This window comes from Phragmites australis, chromosome 5 (assembly GCF_958298935.1).
Source record: "Phragmites australis chromosome 5, lpPhrAust1.1, whole genome shotgun sequence".
Classification (NCBI taxonomy): Eukaryota; Viridiplantae; Streptophyta; class Magnoliopsida; order Poales; family Poaceae; genus Phragmites; species Phragmites australis.
In genome coordinates this window covers 6,016,982-6,042,057 of record NC_084925.1, presented here as the reverse complement: position 1 = coordinate 6,042,057, position 25,076 = coordinate 6,016,982, and the positions used below count along the sequence as shown (strand labels likewise).

Sequence of the window (25,076 nt, the reverse complement as noted above, 5' to 3'; positions counted from 1 at the left end):
ATTAAATGAGTAATGAGTTGGTATAAATACACTGCCATAGTGGTGATATCTTAGAGAACATGATCCTTTGAAATGATTCTATTATATAAAGCAGAAGTCTTATTCACAAATATCACCTTCATCCTGTTCTTGAGATTGATCTCTTTAGCTTTTTCTTCTTTTTTTTTTCAAGAAAGAAAGAACACTACCTTTTAAAACTGTGTTCTTGAGATTTTTGAACAGAGTCCAACTTCGAGGTCCGAACAAGGATGAACAGTAACACAATCACAATCTATTTATTTCCTTTATAAGCAACTATATCACTGACATTGATTTGTAACAAAGTATTTTGACAAGAACTTGTGTATGTAGAGCTTTTCACAAATACATAGAGCTGCACACAATTGCAAACTTATAATTCTTGTAAGTTGGATTTACTAATAGACATCACATATCTATATTACTGAAGCAACCTGAACTGCTTGTATACCGACCGGCCTAACGAAATTCTGATGTGGGATTGCGACTTCATTGTGCTGCTTCTTCCATGCTTTTCAGATGACAAAGTGACCTTCATCGTCTCCATGTGAAGGCGAAGCTGGACTGCTCCTGCTCAGCAACTCCTCGATCATTTGTAGCGCGATCCTCTCCTCATCATCCATTGGTGTTGCTGGTGAAGCAGCTGCTGCTGACGTGGGCTGTGCTGCAGCGTCAGTGGATGCTGTCTCTTTTTTGAGCTCCACAGTCATGACCCAGTTGGAGTCGGCGCGGGCCCCTGCACGCTTCTGCCAGACGCCAATGTGCGACTTCTCGGGGTCGAGGCGAAGGCAGGTCAGGGATGGCGATGGCGCCTTGCAGCACTTGCGGAGCTTGGCACTGAGAATCTGGGACAGGTTGGCGGTAGAGGAGCTGCTACCGGCGTTGCTGCGAACATCCCTGCCTAAAGTTGGTGCAGGCTCACCAGTGGTGCTCCTTTGGACAGGGAAGTTAGTTTTAGCGTTGCGGCCACTCATCAGCACGGCGGCCTCATCATACGCCCTTGCAGCCTCCTCAGCCGTCTCAAAGGTGCCCAGCCACACCCTTCTCTTACTGCATGTGTTGCAAAAAAAGGTACGTGCATTGCAATTTAGACTTGTAATTGGATCAAAAGATTATGTTCTTATCTGAAAATTAGAGGGAGGGAAGGGCTTACAGGAGAGGGTGCCTGATCTCGGAGACCCAGGAGCCCCAGTGACGCTGCCTGACTCCACGAAACTTCTTTGGTTGTATCATTTTCCTCGAGTGGAGATTCTCTGTCATGGAGAAGGACACGGGAGGCAGAGATGAGCTGCTGCTGCTGCCGGGTGCCTCTGAACTAAGTTTATGTGGGGGAGGAAAGCTCTGGTTTGAGTGAATATAAACTGCCCAGCCTGTACTTGCTTCTGCAGTGAGTTTTTAATGTGGCTAGCTGCGTAGATAGTCAAATACGTGTCAGATAGGAAAGGATGGAGAGTATGTTTGACCTAGTTTTCACTGACCATGATGGAAGGTATACCCTAGAGAGCAGGGGTGATGGAAGGTATACACCAGAGAACTGGGGTCACTGCCAGTATACTAAGGACATGTTTGGTTGAGCTTTTGTTTTTGTTTTTGACTTGTCTGAAAAGCTGTTTTTGAAAATAGGTTGTTGGTTTGTACAATAAATTTTTGACTTCTCAGCATATAGCTTCTCAGAAAAGCATCTCTCAGTGAGTTTCTCAACTTTAGTTTATTTTCTTCAGAAGTAGATTTCTGGTTTCTCCAAAACCCCGTTTGTTCTGACTTCTGACTTCTGCCAGCAGCAGAAGCAGAGTCAGAAATAGAAAACAAACAGGACCTAACTACCAAGCATGTGTCTTTCAAGGGATAAAACTAGGGTAAACAGATAGTCATGAATAGAGAAATCAGGGGAGGGGCAAATAAAGGGGGGTCCACATGGTGTCTGCAGGGGTGGGCTGGACTGTCGGTGAACTGTGTATGTATAGCATAACCACTTTCCCTACTAGTACAGTGGTAATAAACACTCTCACCTACACCCTTGGTTGCCACATTTATTGTGGGGCTACCCTGAGTTGATCCATATAGCTAGTTGTTCGTGCAGGGTTAATCTATGTCTGCTTCAGATTAACTCCATCTTCTCTTCTTCCAGAGCTACTGTGGCCAATCATGCGGTTGAGTACCATTGTACTAATGGACACTGTTCTAACTACACAATAGATATGATAAGACTCGTGTTGAAAAATTGTGTTGAAATATTTTGTGCTTTATTTGTGATAACGTCTTCAAATACCTTTGCTTCTTTTGGAATCTCGTCACGTTACATCATCCAGTTTTGTCTCTGGAATAGAATGGGATGTTAAAATTTATAAAGTGTTCTTTAAGTGAGTGTAGATTGTGTTTAGAGTGATTTAAGTGACATCTTAAGAGAATCGTCAAGTTTTCCTTTGTCCTGGGGTGTTAGCTCTGGAATTGGTTGGCATTTAAGCTTGTCTGAGGTAGCTGCAGGTACAGGCTGTTGATGATGGTGGTGTGTGCTCAGTGTTGATCATGTTTCTTTGGTGAAGAAATATATAAGTATTTTTTTCTGACACGGTGTTGGCTGTTGTTTTATAGTATAGTTTAGCTCATTGTTCGGTGGAGAATTTGATATTATATTCAATTTTGAGCTTTTGCAATATTTGCACCAGTAATGGAAGTCAGGTAGCAGAAAAGGAATACGGTCGGGCAATAGTTCTCTTCATATGCATAACTTGTCCTTGATTGAAGAACTCAGGTGCTTCAATTTGCTGAAGATTCTGCTTTATTTGAGTTTGATATCTTTTGTTCATTTCTTAAACTATCCATAACTCTAGAGGTATATAGTTGTCTGCTACAACTTTAAGCTTACATCTGACTTAGCATGGCAAATGTTTATAATAAGGACTAGATCCATAGATATATCCAAACATTCTGAGTGATTACGGGGTTCTTCGAAAGAGGGATGGAGTCTTTACTTAAAATGTTTGATTGCCAATTTGCTGTTTTGTACACTTGATTATTGTGTTTGGTCTAGCCCGCAACTTTCCCGTTTGAGTGCTTTCCTGAACAAAATTGTTGCCATTTTGTTTGGAAATATCGTTTTGGCGCCCTTGCTTGGCTTTGAAGTATCTTTATGGGTTTTTGACTTACTGCTTATATAAGTCACACATATCAGAATATTCTACACTCCAATGGGCGTGCTTTTCTCGAAAAGAAAAAAAAAGTAGAAATGGGTGTGCTCGTAGTATCTGTAAATTTTCTGAGTTCATGTATTCTGACTCCAAGCTTTGCTCTCTTTGCCGAGTCATTTGCATGACAATGGTACTACGGCATCCTGTAATATCAAAACTGAAGCATTGGTCTGCAATAAAATGGTGAGTTGGCCATATATATTTCACCAGGCAAACAACTGCCCCCATTGCTGCAAAAGTTAAAGTTCTGTAAAAGTGAATCAAATTAATGGAAGTTTGTTGCCCTTGCTCACTTAATTAATGAGAAACAGGTTCGTGCAGTACATACACGGTTGGACTCTACATGCATGTGTCAGTCAGTAGTCAATTCTTACTGGATAAGAAACTTCTGTGAGATTTTGTCCTCTGACACTGTCTCTGGTGCGTGCACTGTTTCCTCATAGATATTGCAAAGTACCTTTAAATGCTGGTACAGAAAGTCAGAAATTGGAGCATGTGGTAATGCTACGATAAAAGGGTAATTGCATTTGAAGCTCGAGATGCCGGATTCTTTTACCTGAGATACATCTCGGTTCAGGCTAGGTTTTTTTTTTTTTTTTTTTTTTTTTTTTGTTGTTGTTGCCTTTTCACATGATCATCCTCGTTAGAAAATCTGTTCGATCATGTCTGGTGTAGTGGACAAAGAGATGAGGCTTTTTTGGGACCATATATGACCAAGCTGGGCTCCAAAAATCATTTCCGGCAAAATCATGGACCTTAGCGAGGTACCGGAAGGTGGCTGGCTTTCTATCGTTTTTTTTTTCCTTTTTTTAAACGACTTTTCCTCCCTTTTATGAGAGTTTGGTTTCCATCGTGCTATGGTAACTGTGTATAGATATCATTGAATATGATTAATCACCTAATGGCTGCAGACCTTCAATACTCCCAAACATGCCTGGTGGTAGATATACTCCCTATGTTTCACAGTATTGAACTTTTTTGTTTTGTTTTTGGGAGATCTTATTGGTCAACTCTCTTGGAACACATAGATAAATTACAAAATCATGAGAAAAATACTACTCCGACAAACTAGCGTGTTGGACATCATTGAAATATGCATTCTTTTTACACTATAAGCCAGTCGATGCAGTCGTATTAATGATACATCCATTCTTTTCTTTTTTGAGAAAAATGATAGATCAATTCATGGAGGGATAAGAAGTGCTGGACAGCAAATTTGCCACCAAAACTCAATCTGGTGATGCAAAGATTGTTACATGAAACGAAAAAATCATTAGTCTTGACACTAAACCGAAGTGGTTGGACACATTCTAATCCTGTGTTAGGAATTAATCTCTCGCTTATCCAATGTCGACGCGATTAGAAGCCGGTTGTCCTATGCCTAGATCTGAACTGAACATCAAGTGTGGTTTGGTGACAGGACCAAGTGAATATGGTTAGTTGTGCACTAGCAACTTGTTGCAATCTTTTTACTTTCTTGGCTTTTGTTATCTTTCCTAAAGCTGCGTACGTCCACAAGGACGAATCTGGAGACAGGGCATTAAAGGTAGCTATGTCTAAGCACGCTTTAATCGACTCCAGCGGTGGCTGCCTCGAGCATGGATGAAGAGGGCACCGGCCAAACGCGCGTGCACCACAGTCCACAACGCCGTTGGACACGAAAGCTTTTTTTTTTTTATGAAACCGGCAGGAGAGCTACTTATTATATTAATAGAAGACATGATAGGTCAACAAAATATTTTTACAACCTGGACTAAAAGAAAGAACCTAGGGCCCGGGTGTCCCCCCAGTTCTTCTAAAGGCCTACTCTCGTGTTATAAGGCGCTTTAGATGGCACACTCCCGCAAAAGCCTAGAAGAAAGCTTCCTCCGGTATAAGACAGATGATCTGGGCTAAAGACTGCTCTCGATGATCGAAGGTGCGTCGATTTTGTACGTTCCAAATCTCCTAGGAAATAGCAAAAGGAGAAACATGATCCCTTTACGCGGAATGAAACGTGTGGCTGCCATAGCCGACCACTAATCATGCACCAAAGCTGATGGCAACTAGTTGGTGGGTCGATGGCCGGCTTGGCAAGCCAAGATGTGACACGTCCCCATATGCGCTAGGTGAAATTGCAGTCTACCAAAAGATGGTGTGAGGTCTCTGGTTCTCGTTGGCACAAGGTGCAACCAGAGTTGGAAGACCACCCTCTCTTAGCCAGGCGATCCACAGTCCATAGCCTATTCTGGACAACAAGCCAAGCAAAGAACTTGCACTTTGGCGGTGCCCACGCTTTCCAGAAGATGGCAATGTAGTGTTTGTCGATGCATCCCCATAAATGCATCTAGTAGGCCAAAGATATGAACTATTCCATATTGGCGTCCATCCTCCATATGATATCGTCTGCAACGTGGGGCCATAGGGTGACCTTGCGAGAGGCCAGCCACAGAAGGATAGCTTGGCTAGCATGTCGGCGTGACATCATCTGAGAAAGGTCGATGTCCGCAATCCAGGAGTTGTTGTGTAGGGCCTCACCAAAACTTTTCCATTTGTTCCTGCACGCATTGAATAGGACTGGAGCAAAGTCCACAGGCCGCTGCCCACTAGCCCATGCCGAATGCTAGAAGGAGATAGATTCCCCATTGCCAATCATGATCTCGGTGGCAGCCACGAAGAGTAGACTGTTAGTCCTATCGCAAGGAATCTCATAGCCGACCCACAACTTCTGTGGGCTTTTCCATTCGTGCTAAAGCCATTGCTGCCGAAGTGCTCGATCGAAGGCTTCTAGGTGGAGGACACCAAGTCTACCCTTGCCTTTAGTACGGCAGTCACGATCCCTACTAACCTTGCTAACCTTGCAGCTTTAGCCCGTGATTCGCTGGCAACCTGACCAGAGGAAACAACACCGAGCTGCATCGATTTCCTCAAGCGTTGCTAGAGGGGCTTTGATGGTTGTAAGGAAGTAGATTGGATGGACACATAAGCTGGTCAAGCTAGGTCGGAAAGGCCCTTCCTTGGAAAGCCGGCCCAAGCCTAGTCCGGCCAGAGAAAACCTTGAAAAGATCCACTTTCCTTTTCCTTTTTTTTTCAAGGATGCATTGGTAAAAATGTTAGTATTTGATTGCTTTAACAAGATTTTTTTGGGTACAATGTATAGACAAATATTATCACGAGGACAGGTCGGGCCGACCCGAAAGGCCTAATTCCCTTCCTGAGCTCATCCAGTTGTTTGAGGTGTGGATGTACGTCTAGACCGTTCAAGTCCGAGTCCTTTCAAATGCGAATTTGAGTGTCTATTTTCAAAAAATGGCTGTGTACATCCTTGACACCTTGACGTCTTGTTAGTACAGAAGTTGGAAGTTGTACTTCTATTATCTTAAAGAAAATCTTAGCATGGGGCTCTGTTCGGTATGATTGAGCTAAAAAAATCATGCCAGGCCGGGCCGCCATGAACATTTTTGGCCCTAGAATAGTTGGTCAAACGGTGCATGTGTGCATTGTCCATTAGCAGTCTAATATCATGTTTTGCATTGGTGTCCATACGGTTTTAAGAGTATAAGAGTACACACCACTACAACATAATTGGTCATCCAAGCCGGATCATCAGTGCTGAATAGGCCAGAACCGGTACTGATGAAGTATTAGTGCCGGTTTGTAACTTTTCACACTCGTTGAATGATTGAGCTGGGGTCGAACCGATACTGATACCTAGTATGAGTGTCAATTCTTATGAAAACTGACACAAATACTTCAGAGCCAGCTGGTAATAATGAACCAACACTAATACTTTTTATCAGTGTCAGTTGTAGGTATCAGTCGGCACTGATATTACTTCTTACATGTCACTACCCTTTAGCCGTCTCCATGCCTCCACTCTCTTTCTCTCCCCATCGCGCCCCTACCTGCTGCCTCCTCCTCGTCGAGCACCCCGTCCCATTGCCTCTTCCTCCTCATGCGCTGGACCACCATCTCCTCGTCCTCTTCGCATGCTGGCCCATCGCCGCCCCCTCGTCTCCTCTTCCTCATCGCATCCCGGCTCTCTACCTCTTCTCATAGCGCATCGACCCGTCACCTCCTCATCGCGCGTCAGCTCGTCGCCGCCTCCTCATTCTCTTTGCGTGTTGGCCCACCGCCTCTTCCTCATTGCATGCTAGCCCACCGCCTCCTTCTCCTCTTTGCGCACTAGACCACTGCCTCCTCCTCCTCCTCCTCCTCGACGTCCCCATGGCGAGCAGCAGTGGTAGTAGAGGTGGAGGGCGTAAATCCAGGCAGCATGGAGGCAGTTGTTGCATCCTATCGAGCCGTGCGGGTCCGGATGACCTCCCTCATACTCCCGGCCTCTAGATCCTCGATGGCGTATCCATGCCCTACCTGGAAGGGTCACAAAACACTTGGGTTAGTTCTCAAATTCTAGTTCTCCAACTACAATTAGCGATTTTAGTTAGCAAATGTAGTTAGCCAATTTAGGCCCTGAAATTTGTATTAGCAATTTAGTTGTGCTGCCTTGTTCTTAGAGATGTTTCCTAGGGTTTTGGGTTCTTAAAGATGATGCAACAACATGTGGCTAATGGTAATTCAAAGATGCTAAAGACTATCATTGAGTCATTATCCACATGTTGTTGCACCATTTTTATCAAATTTGAGTTACTAAATCCTAAACTTCTATGGTAGTCATTATTTGAGGTCAATTTTGACTTAAACTTCAAATGAGCCGATTGATTTGGCATTGACATTTTTTTTCTCTGGGCATGTAGATGTATCTGTGACTTGTCCCAAGTACATCTGCATGCTTAGTGATGAAAATCCCTTTGCTAGAAATTATAAGAAGGCCAGTTAATATTGCAGTTTGCAGTTAACAAATTTTGATACAATTAAATTTAGAAACTGGTATACCAATTGATGTAGATGCTTCCTCAACTACAATGGCTACATGATATTATTATGGACATGGTGGCACCCCACATGTGGTGACGACCACTTAGCTGATAACAATAAAATGAATATAACTATCTCTTTTGAGGTTGCAGTACCTAAAGAAAGATATTTCACTTTAATAGCATCTGTGAGGAACCATCCAAATAATATTCTAATTAATCACTAAGTCGACCATTTACATAATCACGACTTCAACGATTAACCAGAATATCATCTCGGTATCCTTAACACATATTTTGTGCCTAAAATCGGATTACATGCCTTACCAACATTTAACATCACAACACAGCTTATATTACAAATTCTTAAGCATTTGCAAATTCTCACAATTTACAGCAAAAGAGCTAGGAGGATACTAAAACTAATCAACCCTTAGACAAAGATGAACTATGCAACATAAGCTAAAACTATAAACAACAAAAGGAGGATGGAGCTATATGCCCTTAGGCTCTATCACAAAAGCACAATCTTCGAGTAGTTGCCTACTCATGCCCACCACCCACATCGACGGGCGTGAAGTAGCCAAAGACCAACTCCTCCATGCCAGTAGCACTTGAAAGAGCAACGTGAATACGAATGTACTCGCAAGATTTAATCCATAATGAGTATTTATAGATAACCCGACTCCAAGGATTATGCATTGGGATGTTAGAAAGAAAATGACCACATGGTTAAGTATATTCATATGCGAAAGCAGTTTGACATAAACATGTGAGCAACTATACTATACTAAAAGTACCATTCTATCATGTAACCAATATCATAACATGTAAGTAATTGGAACCATATTAGCATAACTGAACAGAACCACCTCAACCACAACAACGCACAATCGTGACTCTACGACTGATGCGGATGGATAAAAACATGCTTGTGATTGAGAGCGCAGCAATTCAAATTGATTGTACACCATGCAGATGCACAATTTGAATTGCTACTCACGCAACGCTCATAGAATTCTGGTAGATTGACATCACCTTCGCCCACACTTGCATCATGCTTCAGTTCTTTGTTCACTAAAAAAGAACGTATGTAATGATGAGAATGAATGAGGTGCAACAATGCATGCTACAATATGCACAACAACATGTTAAGAGTGCAAGATATATGAAAGAATAACAAACTTTGCGATCTAAACAACGCTGAAAAACTAATAGGAGGTCGGAGATTTTGGGTTGAACTCGGAACATTCGGGTTCCAGAACATCCAGGGTGTACTCCGGATATGGGTTCTCGGTTAGTCATTTTTGGATTAACTCAGAACTTCCGGGCTAAGTCCGGAACCTTCGGGTTAGGCCAGAATGTTCAGGTGAGGCTCCGAGCGAGGGTGCTCGGTTAAAAGCACCGTGAAATACCTGGACCCTCCGGGTTCAACCCGGAATATCTGGGTCGGGCAGACTTGAACTCTTGATGACTTTCCTTTGATTCGCACCCTGAAGAGAGTCTTCTTCTTGTTCTGAGGAATCCTACATAGACATGCATACACACTATACAAGGGTTTCTAGACCCAAAATGCACTCTAAAACCTAACAATTTCTGAGTACAAAACAATGGGGTTTTCCCCTGGGCAACCCAGAACCTTTGGGTTTAACCCGGACTACCTGGGTTGATGTAGAGAGGTCTTTTCATGGGAAAAAATGGCCAATTTCATTTGCGAGCTTCCTCGATCCAAGGAGAAAAGGTTTTGCACTAGTTCATAGCGTCTAGACCTCACTCACTAACTAGCAACTTGATTTCCTAGCTCAAAACTTATCCAAAATCCTCAAATTTGTTCCAAGGCTCAAGAACATGAGGCACTTCACAACTTTGCAACCGAAGCTCCAAACTCGGATTTCAACCAACCAAACCACGTATTCTTGCAATGGGAGCCTAGGAGACTCACCAAAGATGCTTTGTTACGGTTGGTGACTGTCGGTGGAAGGTGGAAAAGCTCGGAAAGAGGAAGAACATCGGTACTCCTCGTTCTTCAACTAAGAACACCAAAAGACATCAGGCTCGAATCCTTCAAGGAAATGAAAATGAATTGGATGGATGAAAAGCTTAGGAGCTAAGGAACGCATGAGTACCACATGCATACCTCGATTTGGCTTCTAGAAGGCAAATTCGAGGAAGAAAGAGAGAGAGAGAGAGAGAGAGAGAGAGAGAGAGAGAGAGAGAGAGAGAGAGAGAGAGAGAGAGAGAGAGAGAGAGCTTGAGGGGAGGGAGAGGGGAGCTGCTCCCTTGCCTTGGCCGATTGGAGAGAGCGTGGGGGAGTGAGGGAGAGAGACGGAGCAGGTGGGGTTGCAACCCAAGGGAGAGAGGGAGTGGTTAGCCACTCATGTGGGCCCCACATGCTAGAAAAAGAAGCCTATTTGAACTGCAAATTCTATTGTTTTCTCTCCCGAATTACTTTCTCTCAACCGATTGACTCGATACGAAATGTTCTAGCGTTCCAAAATAAAAATTACACAAAATTAAATATAATGCTTATGAAGCATGATTTTGCTTAATTACGTGATTTCGGTTTCGGGACACGACAATCTAGCTCCGAAACAGACCAAAGGCTTATACCTGAAAGATCTACTGTCCATGCACTTCTACAATTAGTTGACCTGCAACTTGGATACATGTTTCTGGATTACAACTATTTCAAATTGAAAGTACTTGAACAAAATGAGGATGTGCTTGCAATGTCTCCTAGGCTCTCATGGTTACATGCAGCTGAAACGGTTGGTGACATGAACCTGTAGCTTGTAGCTAGGATTATTTCAATAATATTAAGTTTTTCCTCTATGTTGCTGCTCTTTGCCTATAGGCTTTTTACTGGAATACCCAGATGCAGATGGATCGTAGCTTGGCTTCAATCTTATGTCTTCTTGCACAACGCTGGGGTTACACAATGCTTGGCCCGCAATGCACGAAGGTTCATGAAGAAAAGTACAAGTCACACTTGAGTTTCAGTGTGATAGCAATGGTTTCGTTATCTACAAAAGTCCAATGGAACTTCCGTTTGAAGCAACAGCTAGTGCACTCATTTATGCACTGAACTATTTTGATGTAATATTTGGAGTTGAAATTTTAGATATGAACTATGCACATAATGATCTTTGATGTAATTTTTAGAAATGCTTGTAGTTTGAATTAATGTATTAGTATTTATCATGATTGAAATATCTGTTTATGAGTAAAATATCTGTATATGTGCTTGTTATCTGTGATTGAATTATGAGTGAAATATATATATATATATATATATATATATATATATGTGCTTGTTGTCTATGCTGTTTCATGTATGAATGGGAACTTAAACAAGCACTAATAATTAGTATCAGTGCCGGTTCATAATAAAGAACCGACACTGATATTGATTATCAGTGCCAGTTATATAACAAAGAACCGACACTGATACAAGAAACGAACAAAGCATTATCCGCGCCAACTAGTTGGTCCTGCCTAGCTTGCTCCCTGGCTTGCTGCATAGCTGCTACTATTTTTGTTTCTGTCATCCGTCTCTCCTCTTCGAGTTCTTCTTTTAGAATAGCCATCATTTCATCAATATTTTCTTTTCTTCATTTCTTGTAAGTGTCGGTGTTTTGTTCAAATCCGATATTCCAAGGCCTCTAACCCTTCCCTCGTGTGCGACCTGTGTGCTACTTGTTTCCCAATGCCAAGGTTAACTCATTGTTCTCTCTACCTGCCTGTAAAGAGTCTCGGGAACACTGGACGTGGGCATCTCTAATCTTCTGCATCTTCCAGTTCTCGTTCACTTTTGAAGCATAGGCTTCCATCAGTCGCAAGACTTATCCCTCTCCCATACAATAAGTTCATCTTCCGTGGAATCCACTCAGCCGCCACAGGTGTGACACCACTTTTAGTTACATCTTCTTCCATCTTCTCCCACTCGTCAAGTTTCCTAACGTACCCGCGTGAACCAATTCCGTGGGGGTATAAGTTCTTCTTGGAGTTGACCTTGTTTGATTCACTTATCTTTTTTGCTTCCTCTGAATCCCTTACTTCATGAAATTATTATAAAAATCTTTCACCATCAGATAATCATCCCAGTCCGGCGTTTGACCCTTCAAGTGATAATCTCTGTACAATTTACCATTAAAATTCTTAAAAATTCTACCCATTATGACTATGGCCTAATGCTTTGCTATGACCATGTTGCATCCTTCAAGGTAATCGAATTCTTCCAAACACTTACCCCACATAAAATCCTTGATGCTATCGGAAACCGCCCACTTGTCACCTCATTTGCCTCTCCAAGTTCTATAAGTGACCGCGACGTGGTCCCTTACGAGACACCTGCATGCTATCTTGAATGGACCGAGTACATCTAAAGGTTTTATGGGCTCCCTAGCTGAATCGACTTTCGTGATGACAAAAACGTCCCTCAGACATCTTGCTGGGACGTCGACCATGCCTCAGTTCTTCATACGACTGACCCACTAGCGCAACATCAGTGGTTAGATCCTCCGGAGCATCAGCATCAGGTTGATTCAAATTGAGGTATGCACTTGGGCTTTGCTCCTGAGCATCATCTGAGAATGGATCCTGGTCAGAGGAGGGGCCTTCTATCGGTGAGCACGTCTGTTGGCTGTGACTTGATTTTGTAGTGCCATTCCTACATAAAAATTCCATATATTCATTTTTCTTACAAAATCGACATTAACATATATGATAGCTAGCGGATACATCAAGAAATAGCAACTAGTAGATACATTAGCAAAAAGCAACGAGTCATAGGAAACTGTCTGTGACACTTCTTCTCCTTTCATTGTTTATGTGGTAGTGTATAAATTTTCAATTTTCGACAACAAGCTTTGAGTCTCGGGTATCCTTTAGTGTTTAGGTACTTAATTCTTAACACTTGTGCTTGGTTAACTATAAAAGTGTTATTTGTTCTCCAAATATGACACAACTATTTTTGTTATTTACCATCCCACTATGTTCTTTGGTGCAGGGTAAATTTTACAAACTTGTTTTTTTTAACAATCCTTCAATTCTCAAAGGTACCATGCATAGCCACATATAGGGATTCAAGAACACATATAGGGATCCTTTCCTACCAACACATCAGGGAGGATGAGCTATCTAAAGTTGCGTTCTAGGTCGATATGGCTCTAATACCACCTCTGTCGAGATCGATTCAAGAAATAAACCAATCTCATCTATGTACTGAGCTCAGAAATCAATCCCAACATATAGTGACTTCATTGATGATAATTATTATAATATTCATATTTAATCGAATTAACTGTCTTACAAAAATGACCTTCAAGGGTCGAAGAACCAAATAAACTAAACGAACTACGAAGACTCTAATCCTTTATGACTCTTCCACATGCATCATCGACGTAGAAAATATCTTAGAATGACCCACTTTTAGCGTACTCCTCGATATCTTCTTCAACTAAGTGTTTGGTGATAGCAAGAGTAAGCACTTGTCGTACTCAGCAAATTATAAAGAAAATAGTATGCATATGAAGGCTTGATAAGAATAAGGCTAATATGGCTCTCTTGCATAAATCAATATATAAGTAAAAACATTTGAAAAGAAATAATAATTAAGTGAATAACAAACCACCTTAAGATACTATCCATTTTGACTTAACTAACTAAGCAACACCTCAATCCAAAGTTCCATCCACTAAGGTTGAACTCTCAATCATAGTTCCCATCACTATGATTGTCCATCCTCAACTATGATTTCCATCATCACAGTTGACCTGACTATCCAAAACATCAAGTTATAATCATGGTAGGTTTTCAATGTTGCTCGTGACCATGAGCACCGCTGAATATTCAGTTTTAACTCTGCAGAGGTTGTACTTTATCCACAAAACGTTTCATCCCATTTTGCCAAGCATTCGTTGGTTAACGGAGAACTCTTACACACTACCAAGGCGTGCGCTAGGAATCCACTTCAAAGCCTTTACAATACCTCCTCTCAACACATATCTGCCCGCTAAGGTTTCATTGCTATGTGATTCCAGCTTAACAACGGAAGCCCCCTCTTGCGCCTTTCGGATCCCAAGACATCGTCCATTCACCGCTCTTCTGTCTGATCTACACTATGCTGAGAGTAAATATATTACTTGGCTAGCCCGTCCCATACCAGGTTTGTGGTCGTACTGTAAACACAGAGAAGTTACCCCCATGAACCGGTCCTTAGATTTGAGCAAGACTACCACTTTCCCAACCATAAATCTCATCATACCACATGCTCAAATTCATATACCATGTTGCTACAAAAATTATTCTATCATATTTTATCATTGTTGCATAGGACCATTATCAAGTTGGTGAAACAATTATCATGATTACCTTCCCAAAGCAAGGCTAAGCATCATCTATCCATCCATAACCCAAAACCATACTATGACGACAAGAATGATAAGGGAAAAACTAGGGTAAAGTCTAACTTATGGGATTCTCAATAAATTATTAGCATGTATGTTTGTAAAACAAAATATTTATGAAACTGGGATAAAAATGATCAAGAACACAACTTGCCTTCATTGAACTTAGTTGGGTCTTCAATATCCTGATCCTGCAGACCTAGCTCCTCATGAACGTTGGTGTCTACTTGCAACATACATGGAAAAATAACAACACATAAACACTAAAAAGAACCAAACATCGCACAACAACCATCATCACACACAAGATCAAGCTAGTCCGAACAATCCGACGAAAGAATGGGTTAGAACGGAGCTACAATTGATAAGTTATGATTTTCTAAAGATTAAAACATGACTAGAAAGATTATCTAAAGATGAAATTACATTTCTAGGAATGTTCTAGATTTTTTTTCCAAAGCCATCTATAATTTTTTGGGATTTTTCTAGCATTTTTGAATTATAAAACTATATAACACTATTAAATAGAATTAAATAAAACTATATAATACTATTAAACATTTTAGATATGAACTATGCATGTAATACAAAGTGCTGGCAGATCATTGATGGTGATGAACAGCATGGCGTGCAAGGTAAAATACTCTTGTATTGATCCCAAACCTTGATGCCTTTCGACTAGAGTTTCTTAAGATCATCGACTCAAAGCTTGAGGTACACATCGATATCATTGCCAGGTTGTTTCGGTCTTGATATCAAGATCGACAATATAATGTATTTTCGCTTGTTACAAAGTCAGGATGGAAGATTGTAGATCATCAATACAACATGCCAGGTGCTATGTGAGGTACTCATGTTACCGAATGGATTTATGCCATCTGTGCTCATAGCAAACATAATATTTCTCAATTTTTCAGCGAATCAACCAAATGTGGAATCAACGATTCTCCACTAAGCGGAATTCACTAGGTGCTGTATAATTGCATCATTCTTACGACCATCCTTATGCCAATGCACCAATTATGCCTCATTTATATTAGCAAACAGACGCTTCAGATGAGGAATTATAGAAAAATACCACACCATCTTCCTAGGACCACATTTACTTTTCTGGCCTCCATCCTTGTCACCACCGTCATTTCTACGCTTATATCGATGGGTTCCACAAATAGGGCATTGATCTAGCTCTGTATACTCTCCACGAAATAAGATACAATCTTGCTTACATGCATGTATTTTTTCTATTTCTAGTCCTAAAGGACGAATTATCTTTTTCGCGTCGTAGACGCCCTCGGGCATCAAGTTCCCCTTCGGTAGCATGTCCCTTAGCAGATCCAGCAATACTTCGAAACTCTTATCAGTCCAACCATGGGTTGCCTTCACCTATAGAAGCTTTAGGTTCCCAAATATTTGTGTATACTTCTCCTTACAGTTAGGATAAAAGAGCGTCTTGGAATCCCACACAAAGTCCTGGAATTTAGCAAACTCACCATTGTTATACTTATCGTGCCGCTCGACATCCCGCACCATCTGGTCCACATTCTCCACAAAATCCTCAAGATCATTATCATTGAAACCTAATATGTCCTCATCCCTGAGATGATGATCCATTTCACCTGGTGTAAGTCCTTGATCCACACTGTCGGCATGGAGGGCCCGATCCAACTCTCCCTCGTTAAGGCCTTCCTCACCATGATTGTTCCAACATATATAATTCTATTTAAATCTATGCATGACCAAGTGTGCATGGATATTATCTGGTTTCGAGAACTTCTTATCATTCTTACAGCCGCGACATGGACAATACATTGCTATTTTACCATGATCTTTTATATCCGCTAAGGCAGCACTCATGAAATAATTCACCCTGCTCAGGTACTCCGGACAAGTCCGGGTCTCAAGGTACATCTAACTTCCGTCGGTCATCTACAATTAATATAAAAATATTCATTCTTCATTAACAATTACATTAATTTCGTGGTTAAGCATGCGATTGAAATTTCCATACAAATACACTAGATCTGTGGCATCTCGCGGTAGATCGGAAAAATCTAGTATTAAATCTAATATAAATACAACTCACTTGTACTAAGATTTTGGATAAAGATGCAAAATGACTGATTATAACTCAAAGCACAACAAATCTACCAAATAGGGATTAGAGCAGAAGGAAAGGAGAAGAAAAAGGGAGATACAAACCTGAAAAGACCTAGCAACAATTCAAATTTCAAATCATCAAGATATTAGAAAATCTTTACCGGAGTCAGTGAAAATCACCAGCATTGTTCGGGCGGAACTGTTGATTAACTGTTCGCCCATACAGTGGCTGACCAACTCTTTAAACAGAGCTAAGTAATAGGTGATGGGTCATGTTACGACCCGTCTAAATCATAAGTAATAGGTTGTAAGTGACTGGTGCAGGAAGATCCATCACTTATGACCAAATCATAAGTGATATGTTTAGTTATTACTCCTTACTCATGTTATAGATGATAGATAGTATTACAACCCGTCACTTATTATTTATTATCTATAACGGATAAATATCTGATCTCAACCTGAGACGATATAAATGATGAATCATATAATAACCCATCACTTATATATATTCTCTTTATTCATTTTTCACGTAATGATAACTAAGGCTACATGTGAGCAGGAGCAGCAGATCAGTACTTGAGTTTGAATTGCACACAGGAATTACCGAGGCTCGATCGACGGACAAATTAAAAGCGATCGCTGTCTGGCTTTTCATCATATGCTCGAGCAGATAGATCGATCTCAGCCGCTGTCTATTTCCAGATGAGGCACCGTGAAAGCCTCATCTTACGTGCGTACCCTAGCTACGCGGACCAAGACAAGTGACAGACGTACGTACGCATATAGTTCACTAATTAAAGCGTGTCACAGGGATCTGCCGTTACATGCATTAAGCTTGCATGGTTAGTCAGTCCTTTTCATTCGTCAAAGTGTAGACGATCACTGAGACACTGGGAGTAGAGAGGCCTGGAGAGAGGAGTGTGTGTAATGGAGAATCCGATGTACTAATAACACATTATGAGCTAAGTCCTTTCTGCCGCTCTTGGTTTCTCGGTTCCATCGACGACGCTGATTGCATGCGGGGAGAGGAGGGAGAGACACTACTGTAGATGTCAAAATGTATCAGTAGGGGAGCGTTCCGCCTAATTAAATTTTTTTTTTAATAAAAATTATAGAGTTGTTTATATAAAGATTATTACAGACAGCTCTAAACTAGAATTATATGAGAAAATGGTAACGAGCAGTTGTAACAAAGCAGAATGATACAGTATAAATAATTCTAAATTAGAACTGTCTACGCTATTAAGTACAGACGGTTATAGTTTGTAAACATATGTGCTGTTTCTTTTTGTCCAAACAGTTTTAATTGGAACCGTCTGTACTATTGATAGTAATAATACAGACGATTCTAATTTAGAGTGTACATAAAGGAACACTTCAGACGGTTCTAAACTAGAACTATCTATACTATTGATATTAATAATATAGATAGTTTTAAATTAGAATCGTCTATATAAAAAGAAATAATACATACAGTTCTAAACTTAGAACCGTCTGTACTAATAGTGTTACACTCATTTTAAGCGTATATCTTATATAGATTATTTTATATAATGATCAGTAATGAACAATATGTGAGACGGTAAGGAATGTTTACGCGAGGTTAGAGGTTGCAGTTTCGACTCTAAAAACCACACTTGTGGTATTTCGCGTGAAAAATCGTATGACTAACGACCACCCTACGTAATAATATAGGGGGCTAGTGTGAGTAGGAATATATATTTTTAGATTTTTTTAGGTTCAGAAAACTTAGTACAGATAGTTCTAACACCAAGTCATCTGTACAAATGATTTATATAAACAGTTTAATTTAATATGTGATTCAAAAATCGTATGTAAAAATCTAATTTATATAGATTTTTTTTACACACGATTAAAAAATATTTCGCATGAAATTTTCAAACTGTCTATATAAATTATTTTTCTGTTATTGGAAGATGTAACAATGGAGACACTTTCTCTAATGAGAACGAAGGAGAGAGATATAGAGAGATGCAAAGCACCTCCTAATTTATCGGGCGTCGCCGTTCTTAATTTGAATTCGACGGGCCTCCCTCCTCACGCCGCATCAAAAGCCATGCATGGTACACGGTCAGCGTCAGGTGATGCCGATCGACCGGCTCATGCATTCTCCATGGAAAACGACCATGCACCTGATCATGACAGACAGATTCTCTTGATCTCTTGCATGTACGTGTACACGTGTAACGTAGCCGTACGTGCTCCCATCCTCCAATCAATTCGATCGATCAAATTAGAGAGCAGACATGTACATGTCGATGTGACCTCGATCATTTGGATGTACGCAGCCGGCCACATGCAATGCAAGTATGCAACTGGAAAGTGGTCTAGCATGCAGTAGTTGACCTACTTGTCATAGAAGGATAATTCTGTTTGAAATGTATGAATTTTACACTCAGCTCATTTTATGGCAAATTCTCGCAGGAAGACTAGCTACGAGAATCTTCCAAACGGGATTAAAGGTGTCAAGTTTCGGAACCGGTTCCACTGACTTTGCTAAGCAAAGTGAGAGAGATACAGTACTGAAAACAGTGTTTTGTGAGGGTGTAAATACTAATTCACAACGAATCATTGCAGCACTGTTACAGTATCAATGATACTTATACTAATTTTACTGTACCACAGGTACTGTAAATGTAGTGCTAAATCTGAACCTTCGGTTTCAGATCCAACTTATCTCTGTGGGAGCAAAGTCATGATACTGTAGCAAGTTAGAGGAGCTGGTTCCATACCTTTCTTCTTCACAATTCAAATGTAACTGTTAAAATGGACTGTGGACGTATATGATATTGGCCCAAACAGTACTACGGTCGATCCGGTCTATCGCCTCTGTATTTGAAACATGTATATAGCTTCAAAATGAACTTTGCTTTCTCGGTAATTTGAGCCATTTTCTATGCGTGATTCTCGTGAAATTTCTGGGTTTCAAATGAAACCAATGAGCATCGCCGCCGCTTCTTAAAAAAAAAAAACTCCCTCTTATTGCTAATATAAATTGTTTCAGAATTCCTGCTGGTCAAATTTTTTTAAGCTTGACCATGAATACATAAATATTATATAGATTAACAACGTAAGGATAATGTTATTACTAGATTCATCAAAAAATGCTTTTATAGTATATAAATCTTTCTATTTAAAATAACATATTTACATCAAAATTATTGTTAGTCAAAAGGACGTACCAAAGACTGTGTAGCTCTTCTAACAATTTATATTTGCAATCGGATAGAGTAAGTGCAAGAAAGATTTGGAGAAAAATGAAAAGAATGTTAGGTTGCTACATGTACGCTAGGCGTGTACAATATTAATAGCGTTGTCTCTTTGGTGGTTGATCGATCTGCATGAGGCATGAAGCTGGGCTCTAATCAGACGGAGCTAGCAGCGATCAGACAAGAGATTGATTAGCTAATTAATTGAGCACTATTCAGTTAATTGCTCGAGCTCGATCTATTTGCTCTCTCGTACGTGTACTCTATCTATCCCTTTAATTTCCATGAATACGTACGGAAGGGGAACAAGTAGGACCCAGCCCTCACGTACGGCAGATCCACCCCTGCGTACTATGTACACATTACATACAGGGACGCGCCGAGCATCACGTCGTGTATGGTCGTAGGATTGTAGCATCACGAACGTCTACACGTCGTTGTTGTATGTGTAGAAGCTGAAATACACACTACCTTAAAACGGGTTATCATATACAGATATGATGTTAAACTCAATAATAAACGAGTTTGGATTCTATCCTTATAAAAATATCTATAATATTGATCTTATTATAGGTGAAAAAACTCTATCTGTAATATAGTTATATGTAGATGAATTTTGCTGAAAAATTATTTGTGTGTATGAATTATCACTGACGGTTTTTTTAAGAAACCGAAAAGTATCCGATACTATTTTTAGACAAATAGGATTTTTGATGTAGGAATTTCACACTTAGGTCACATCATCACAAGTCACATGGTTTTTCGCACATGTGGTTTGTGGGCATCAGGGTTATAAATATCATCAGTAATCGCTTATTTATCGTGGTTATCGGACGATTTGGTCCACACCACTTTTATAAACCGAGCGGTTCCCGACCAAACTTAAATTTAAATTTCAAAAAAATTCAAAAATTTAACAAAATTCGATCTGTTTCTACCAAATTAAACCAAATTATTGTGCGGTTACCGCGATTACCGCCACCGAGCGGTTTTCGAAGGTAAAACGCATTTGTAAACTTTGGTGGGCATAGAACATGCAACCTCTTACCTTTCATATAGCTTCGTTACAATCTCACCTATACATATCCTTATTGATAGCAATATAATATTTTATACTTTTGACTCTTATTGTCCAAAAATTTAGATAATTATTTGGGTATATAAATGACTTCGAGTGAAAATGTTATAAATTGTAAAGTTGTAGATCTCATTGAGAGTTATAATTCTCATATAATTTTTTTCTTCATTTGACACAATTTGAAAATGCATACAATATTTACCATGCAGACACACATGATTTTCTTAATGTCTGTATGTGTCTTATGACACATCATAGATGATTTTTTCTTAATATTCTTCTGTATCTTGTGACACATCACATACGATTTTTTTAATGTCCATCTATGTCTTATCATAGACGGTTTCATCGAAGAATGTATGTGACTTCTGGTGTACCGAGATTACCGGTCATGTTACAAAGGTGCACTATAATAGAAACAGTCATCCAAGCTGGGTCATCAATGCTGGCTAGGATAGAATCGACACTCATATCGATTGAGTGTTGGTATGAACCAGCACTGATACTTAGTATCAATGCCAGCTCTTGGAACAAATTGGTGACTAGTAACCATGAGCCGGCTGGTACCTATGAGTCGGCACTGATACTGAGTATCAGTTTCGATTTGTATTACGAGCCAACACTAGTAAGCACAGATGAGAATTTATAAACAATCTAGATGACACACTAGATCCCCTCAATTTTGATTTCCAAGAAAGTGACAACAGAGTAATAGTTGGTTCCATAGCACTTTTCAGTCAAACTAGCAAATCCCCACTTCATCAAAATAGCATTGAACTTATTCAGTTTACTATAATAGTACCACTCAAATTTCACCCTTTCATGTTCTACCATTCCATCAATAACACTTGGCCAATATGCTCTGCAGGAAATTTCTTATCTACTCAACAAATGATCCCTACCAGTCCAATTAAACATTCTGCAAGTGTTCTAACAAATCTTGGATCAGTTCCAAATTGTGCAAGTTATCAATCGGTCCAAACCAAAAAAAAATCATGCTGGTTTACTTGGAGAAATTGACTTTTAAGACATGATCCATTTAAATCAAGTTTTGTTGGGTGTGCAAGACTCACTGGATCATCAATCAGCCCACAATCATTAATCAGGTGGATCATCAATCATCACAAGAATGGTACAAATGTCAAGAGTTATCAAGCCATTATCTTCTAGATTTTGAGACATTTACAAATCACTTATCTAAAGAAAGTATGTTGAAATTCCACAGCAGGTTAACCAAACATTTCATGACTATCAAACCTGAGACATTAGTATCTGATTTGGGAAATATGAACAACTACCAGAGAGGCATTAACAATTGCATACTACTCAAGAGCGCTCTGATCAACTAAGTCGATTTTTCTTTTTCTGCAATTAACAAATACCATTCCTTTTAATCCCAATTGAGGTAGCTAGGCTTCACCAAAATTCATGAAAATTTAGCAGAAGGTAGGGCATCCTATGGGGATTCTATTTAGACAACAATCGCCCAATTTGGATGGATAGATTTTTCTACAGAATTATTTGAAGAATGCCACTTTGAAACTTGGGTGAATTATTTGAGCATCGAAATGATTTCCACAAATCATGGAAAAATCACAAAAATTCTAACACATGGTGATATAGCTACTGAAATTTTTCTGTGGATCACTTTTATGCAAAAATCTTGAGTTCCTTCACAGACAGAGCATGAACGCGCTTCGACGGCCATGCTGCGAGTGCCGGCCAGAGCAAGAGCAACACACCAGGCAATTCAACATAGACCAGGATAAAGAAAGCATACCGACACATGACAAAGCCCACAGAAAAGCGATTGCAGCTAGGCTTAAGCTCACGCACAACAGCAACCTGACACGACAAAAGAGCACGATGGCCAGGCATCACAAAAAGAAGAAGAAAGGACCCAGCTCGGCCGGAGCACCAGCTATGATGGCTCGGCCGACTATAAACAAAGACAGAGGAGGGGGTGGCTACTCACCACGGCGAACGAGACTTTGGCCGGCGGTTCTCGGACACAGAGAGCACGGCGGTGCATGGAGGAAGGAGGCCCCTTGGGCATTGGCGGCGTGAGGAGGAAGGAGGCCGGAGGGCACCGGGCACGGAGTAGGCGTCAACGGCGGAACGGAGGTTGGAGGGCACCAGAGAGGACGTCAATGGCGGCTGCGCGTGCATGCATCGTATTTGTACTGTCTAAGTTCGTCAATGGCGGCTAGGGTTTCGGGGCCTCGTGCTGGACTATATATAAAAATACATTTCAATAGGCGATGGACTTAAGAAACCGCATGTGGAAATGCATTTCTGCAGGCGACATACACAATAAACCACCTATATAAATGCATTTCCACAGGCGGTGTATGTAATAAACCACATGTGGAAAGGTATTTCCACATGCATTAGAATATAGCACCCGCCTGTGGAAATTATTTTAAATATGTTTTTGATAGGTCTATTAAACATTATCATTTTTATCACTTTTGGGAATCAATAATCACAATAAAAATTAAGTTATATAACATGAATGTCATATTGAACAATAAGTTACATAACATAAAAATCACAATGAAAACTAAGTTACATAACATGAAACTATTTATCTTGAACTATTTTCATTACACAATCAAGACACATGTAGCGCATCATAGATCTATCGAGAGTTGCTTCTACAAGTTTAATCTTTTTTAGGTCTCTGAAAGGCGGCATGTTGTCAAACTGATTGTATTCTTCCTCATCCTCCACATTCTCAACTCTGACAATTCTTTGTTTTCCGGCAACAACTATTTGCTTCTTTTCACTCATGGGGTCAATTATATAGAAAACTCGTGCGATGTGATCAGCGAGTACCAAGGGGTCATCTTTGTGCCACCGCCATGCCATTTGGGTGTTTGACTCATTTTCACAAAAACATGAGGATATGTAGATTCACTCCATAGTTAAGTTCCTATATTTCATCTATGAACCCATAATAGGTACTCTTTTCCCCTGTTGTGTCATAGGCTTCTATCTGAACGTCATTGTTTTGGACCATGCTTTTCTTTTCCTTTGCTTTGGTATAAACATGTACCCATTAATGTCATATGCTTGTCATGACGTAACTAAACTTGATAGGCCACAAGCCAACATCTTCAACGTTTTTTTATCTACGGATTCACCATATGGTAGGTTTTGGTTCTTGAACCATCTGGTAAAGTGACGCTTGTGCTATTCCATGATCCATTCATCTAAGCGGCCTTGATTTTTTGTGTGAAGCACATTCAGGTGTTACTTGATGCACGACTGCACTATCTGAGCTGTTGCAAGATGGTGAAATGTGCTTCTTCCACTACTTTGTAATCCTCATCGATGAATCTTTTCTTTCCTTTGGTCCCTCTCCGAGAGAAACTTCCCTCATGTCGAGATATAAGTACTCCAATCGATTTCACATCTTTTAAATGCAACACTTAATGAATTCCTAGGTACTATAGCCTCAATTATGGAACCCTCTGGGTGAGCAAAAAATTCCGTGCATAGCCCTTGAGAATGCCCATGTACCGCTCCAATGCATATATCTGATGTAAAAATATAAGACCCAATATAATTATCTCATTCACAATATGAACCAAGAAGTGTACCATGACATCGAAAAAGGATGGAGAGAAGCACGTAGCAAGTTGGCACAAAGTCTCTATCAAGTAACTATGTAAAGCATCTAGTTTTTAGCATCAATCACCTTTTGTGTAATTGTGTTGAAGAAGTGACAAAACCATGTGATGACCACCTTTATGTATCTGCCTTGATACCCCTGATTGCAATGGAGAGTATCTGCATCGTCATCACATGACAATCGTGAGACTTGATGCCAATTAGCTTTAAATCTTTTTTTTGAGACTAGTTTCTTGATGTTGAGTAAGTAACCAGTCGGGACTCTCACCCCACCTAAGTACTTGTATAGTGATTTTTTCTCCTCAGATGTCAGAGAGTTGCTAGCCGGGGAAAGGTAATGTTTCTCATTTGGTCTATATTCAAAGTGTAGCTCTGGCCTGATTTTATAATATACCAAGTTCTTACATGACTTGATTCCGTCCTTTGTCTTGCCTCGTATGTCCAATAAGTGGCCAATGATGCTATCACACACATTCTTCTCAACATTCATGGCATCGATGTTGTGGCGAACATACAAGTCTTTTCAGTAGGGTAAATACTTAAAGAAAATTGACATCTTCTTC

General features: G+C 40.3%; 1 protein-coding gene across 1 annotated transcript; it reads right to left on the bottom strand.

Annotated features, from left to right (window-relative positions):
- Positions 1-249: 249 nt before the first annotated feature.
- On the bottom strand, positions 250-1,357 carry LOC133918588 (ethylene-responsive transcription factor WIN1-like). Its single transcript, XM_062362526.1, has 2 exons — positions 1,172-1,357; positions 250-1,068 (listed from the first exon to the last, which is right to left on the bottom strand). The coding sequence occupies exons 1-2, from the start codon at positions 1,276-1,278 to the stop codon at positions 534-536; spliced, it is 642 nt and encodes a 213-aa protein (XP_062218510.1). The 5' UTR covers positions 1,279-1,357; the 3' UTR covers positions 250-533.
- Positions 1,358-25,076: the final 23,719 nt, after the last annotated feature.

Coding starts and splice junctions, on each gene's coding strand:
- LOC133918588 (XM_062362526.1), bottom strand. CDS start 1,278: ATGACAGAGAATCTCCACTCGAGGAAAATGATACAACCAAAGAAGTTT. Junction 1,069..1,171: donor GAGATCAGGCACCCTCTCCT/GTAAGCCCTTCC, acceptor CAACACATGCAG/TAAGAGAAGGGTGTGGCTGG.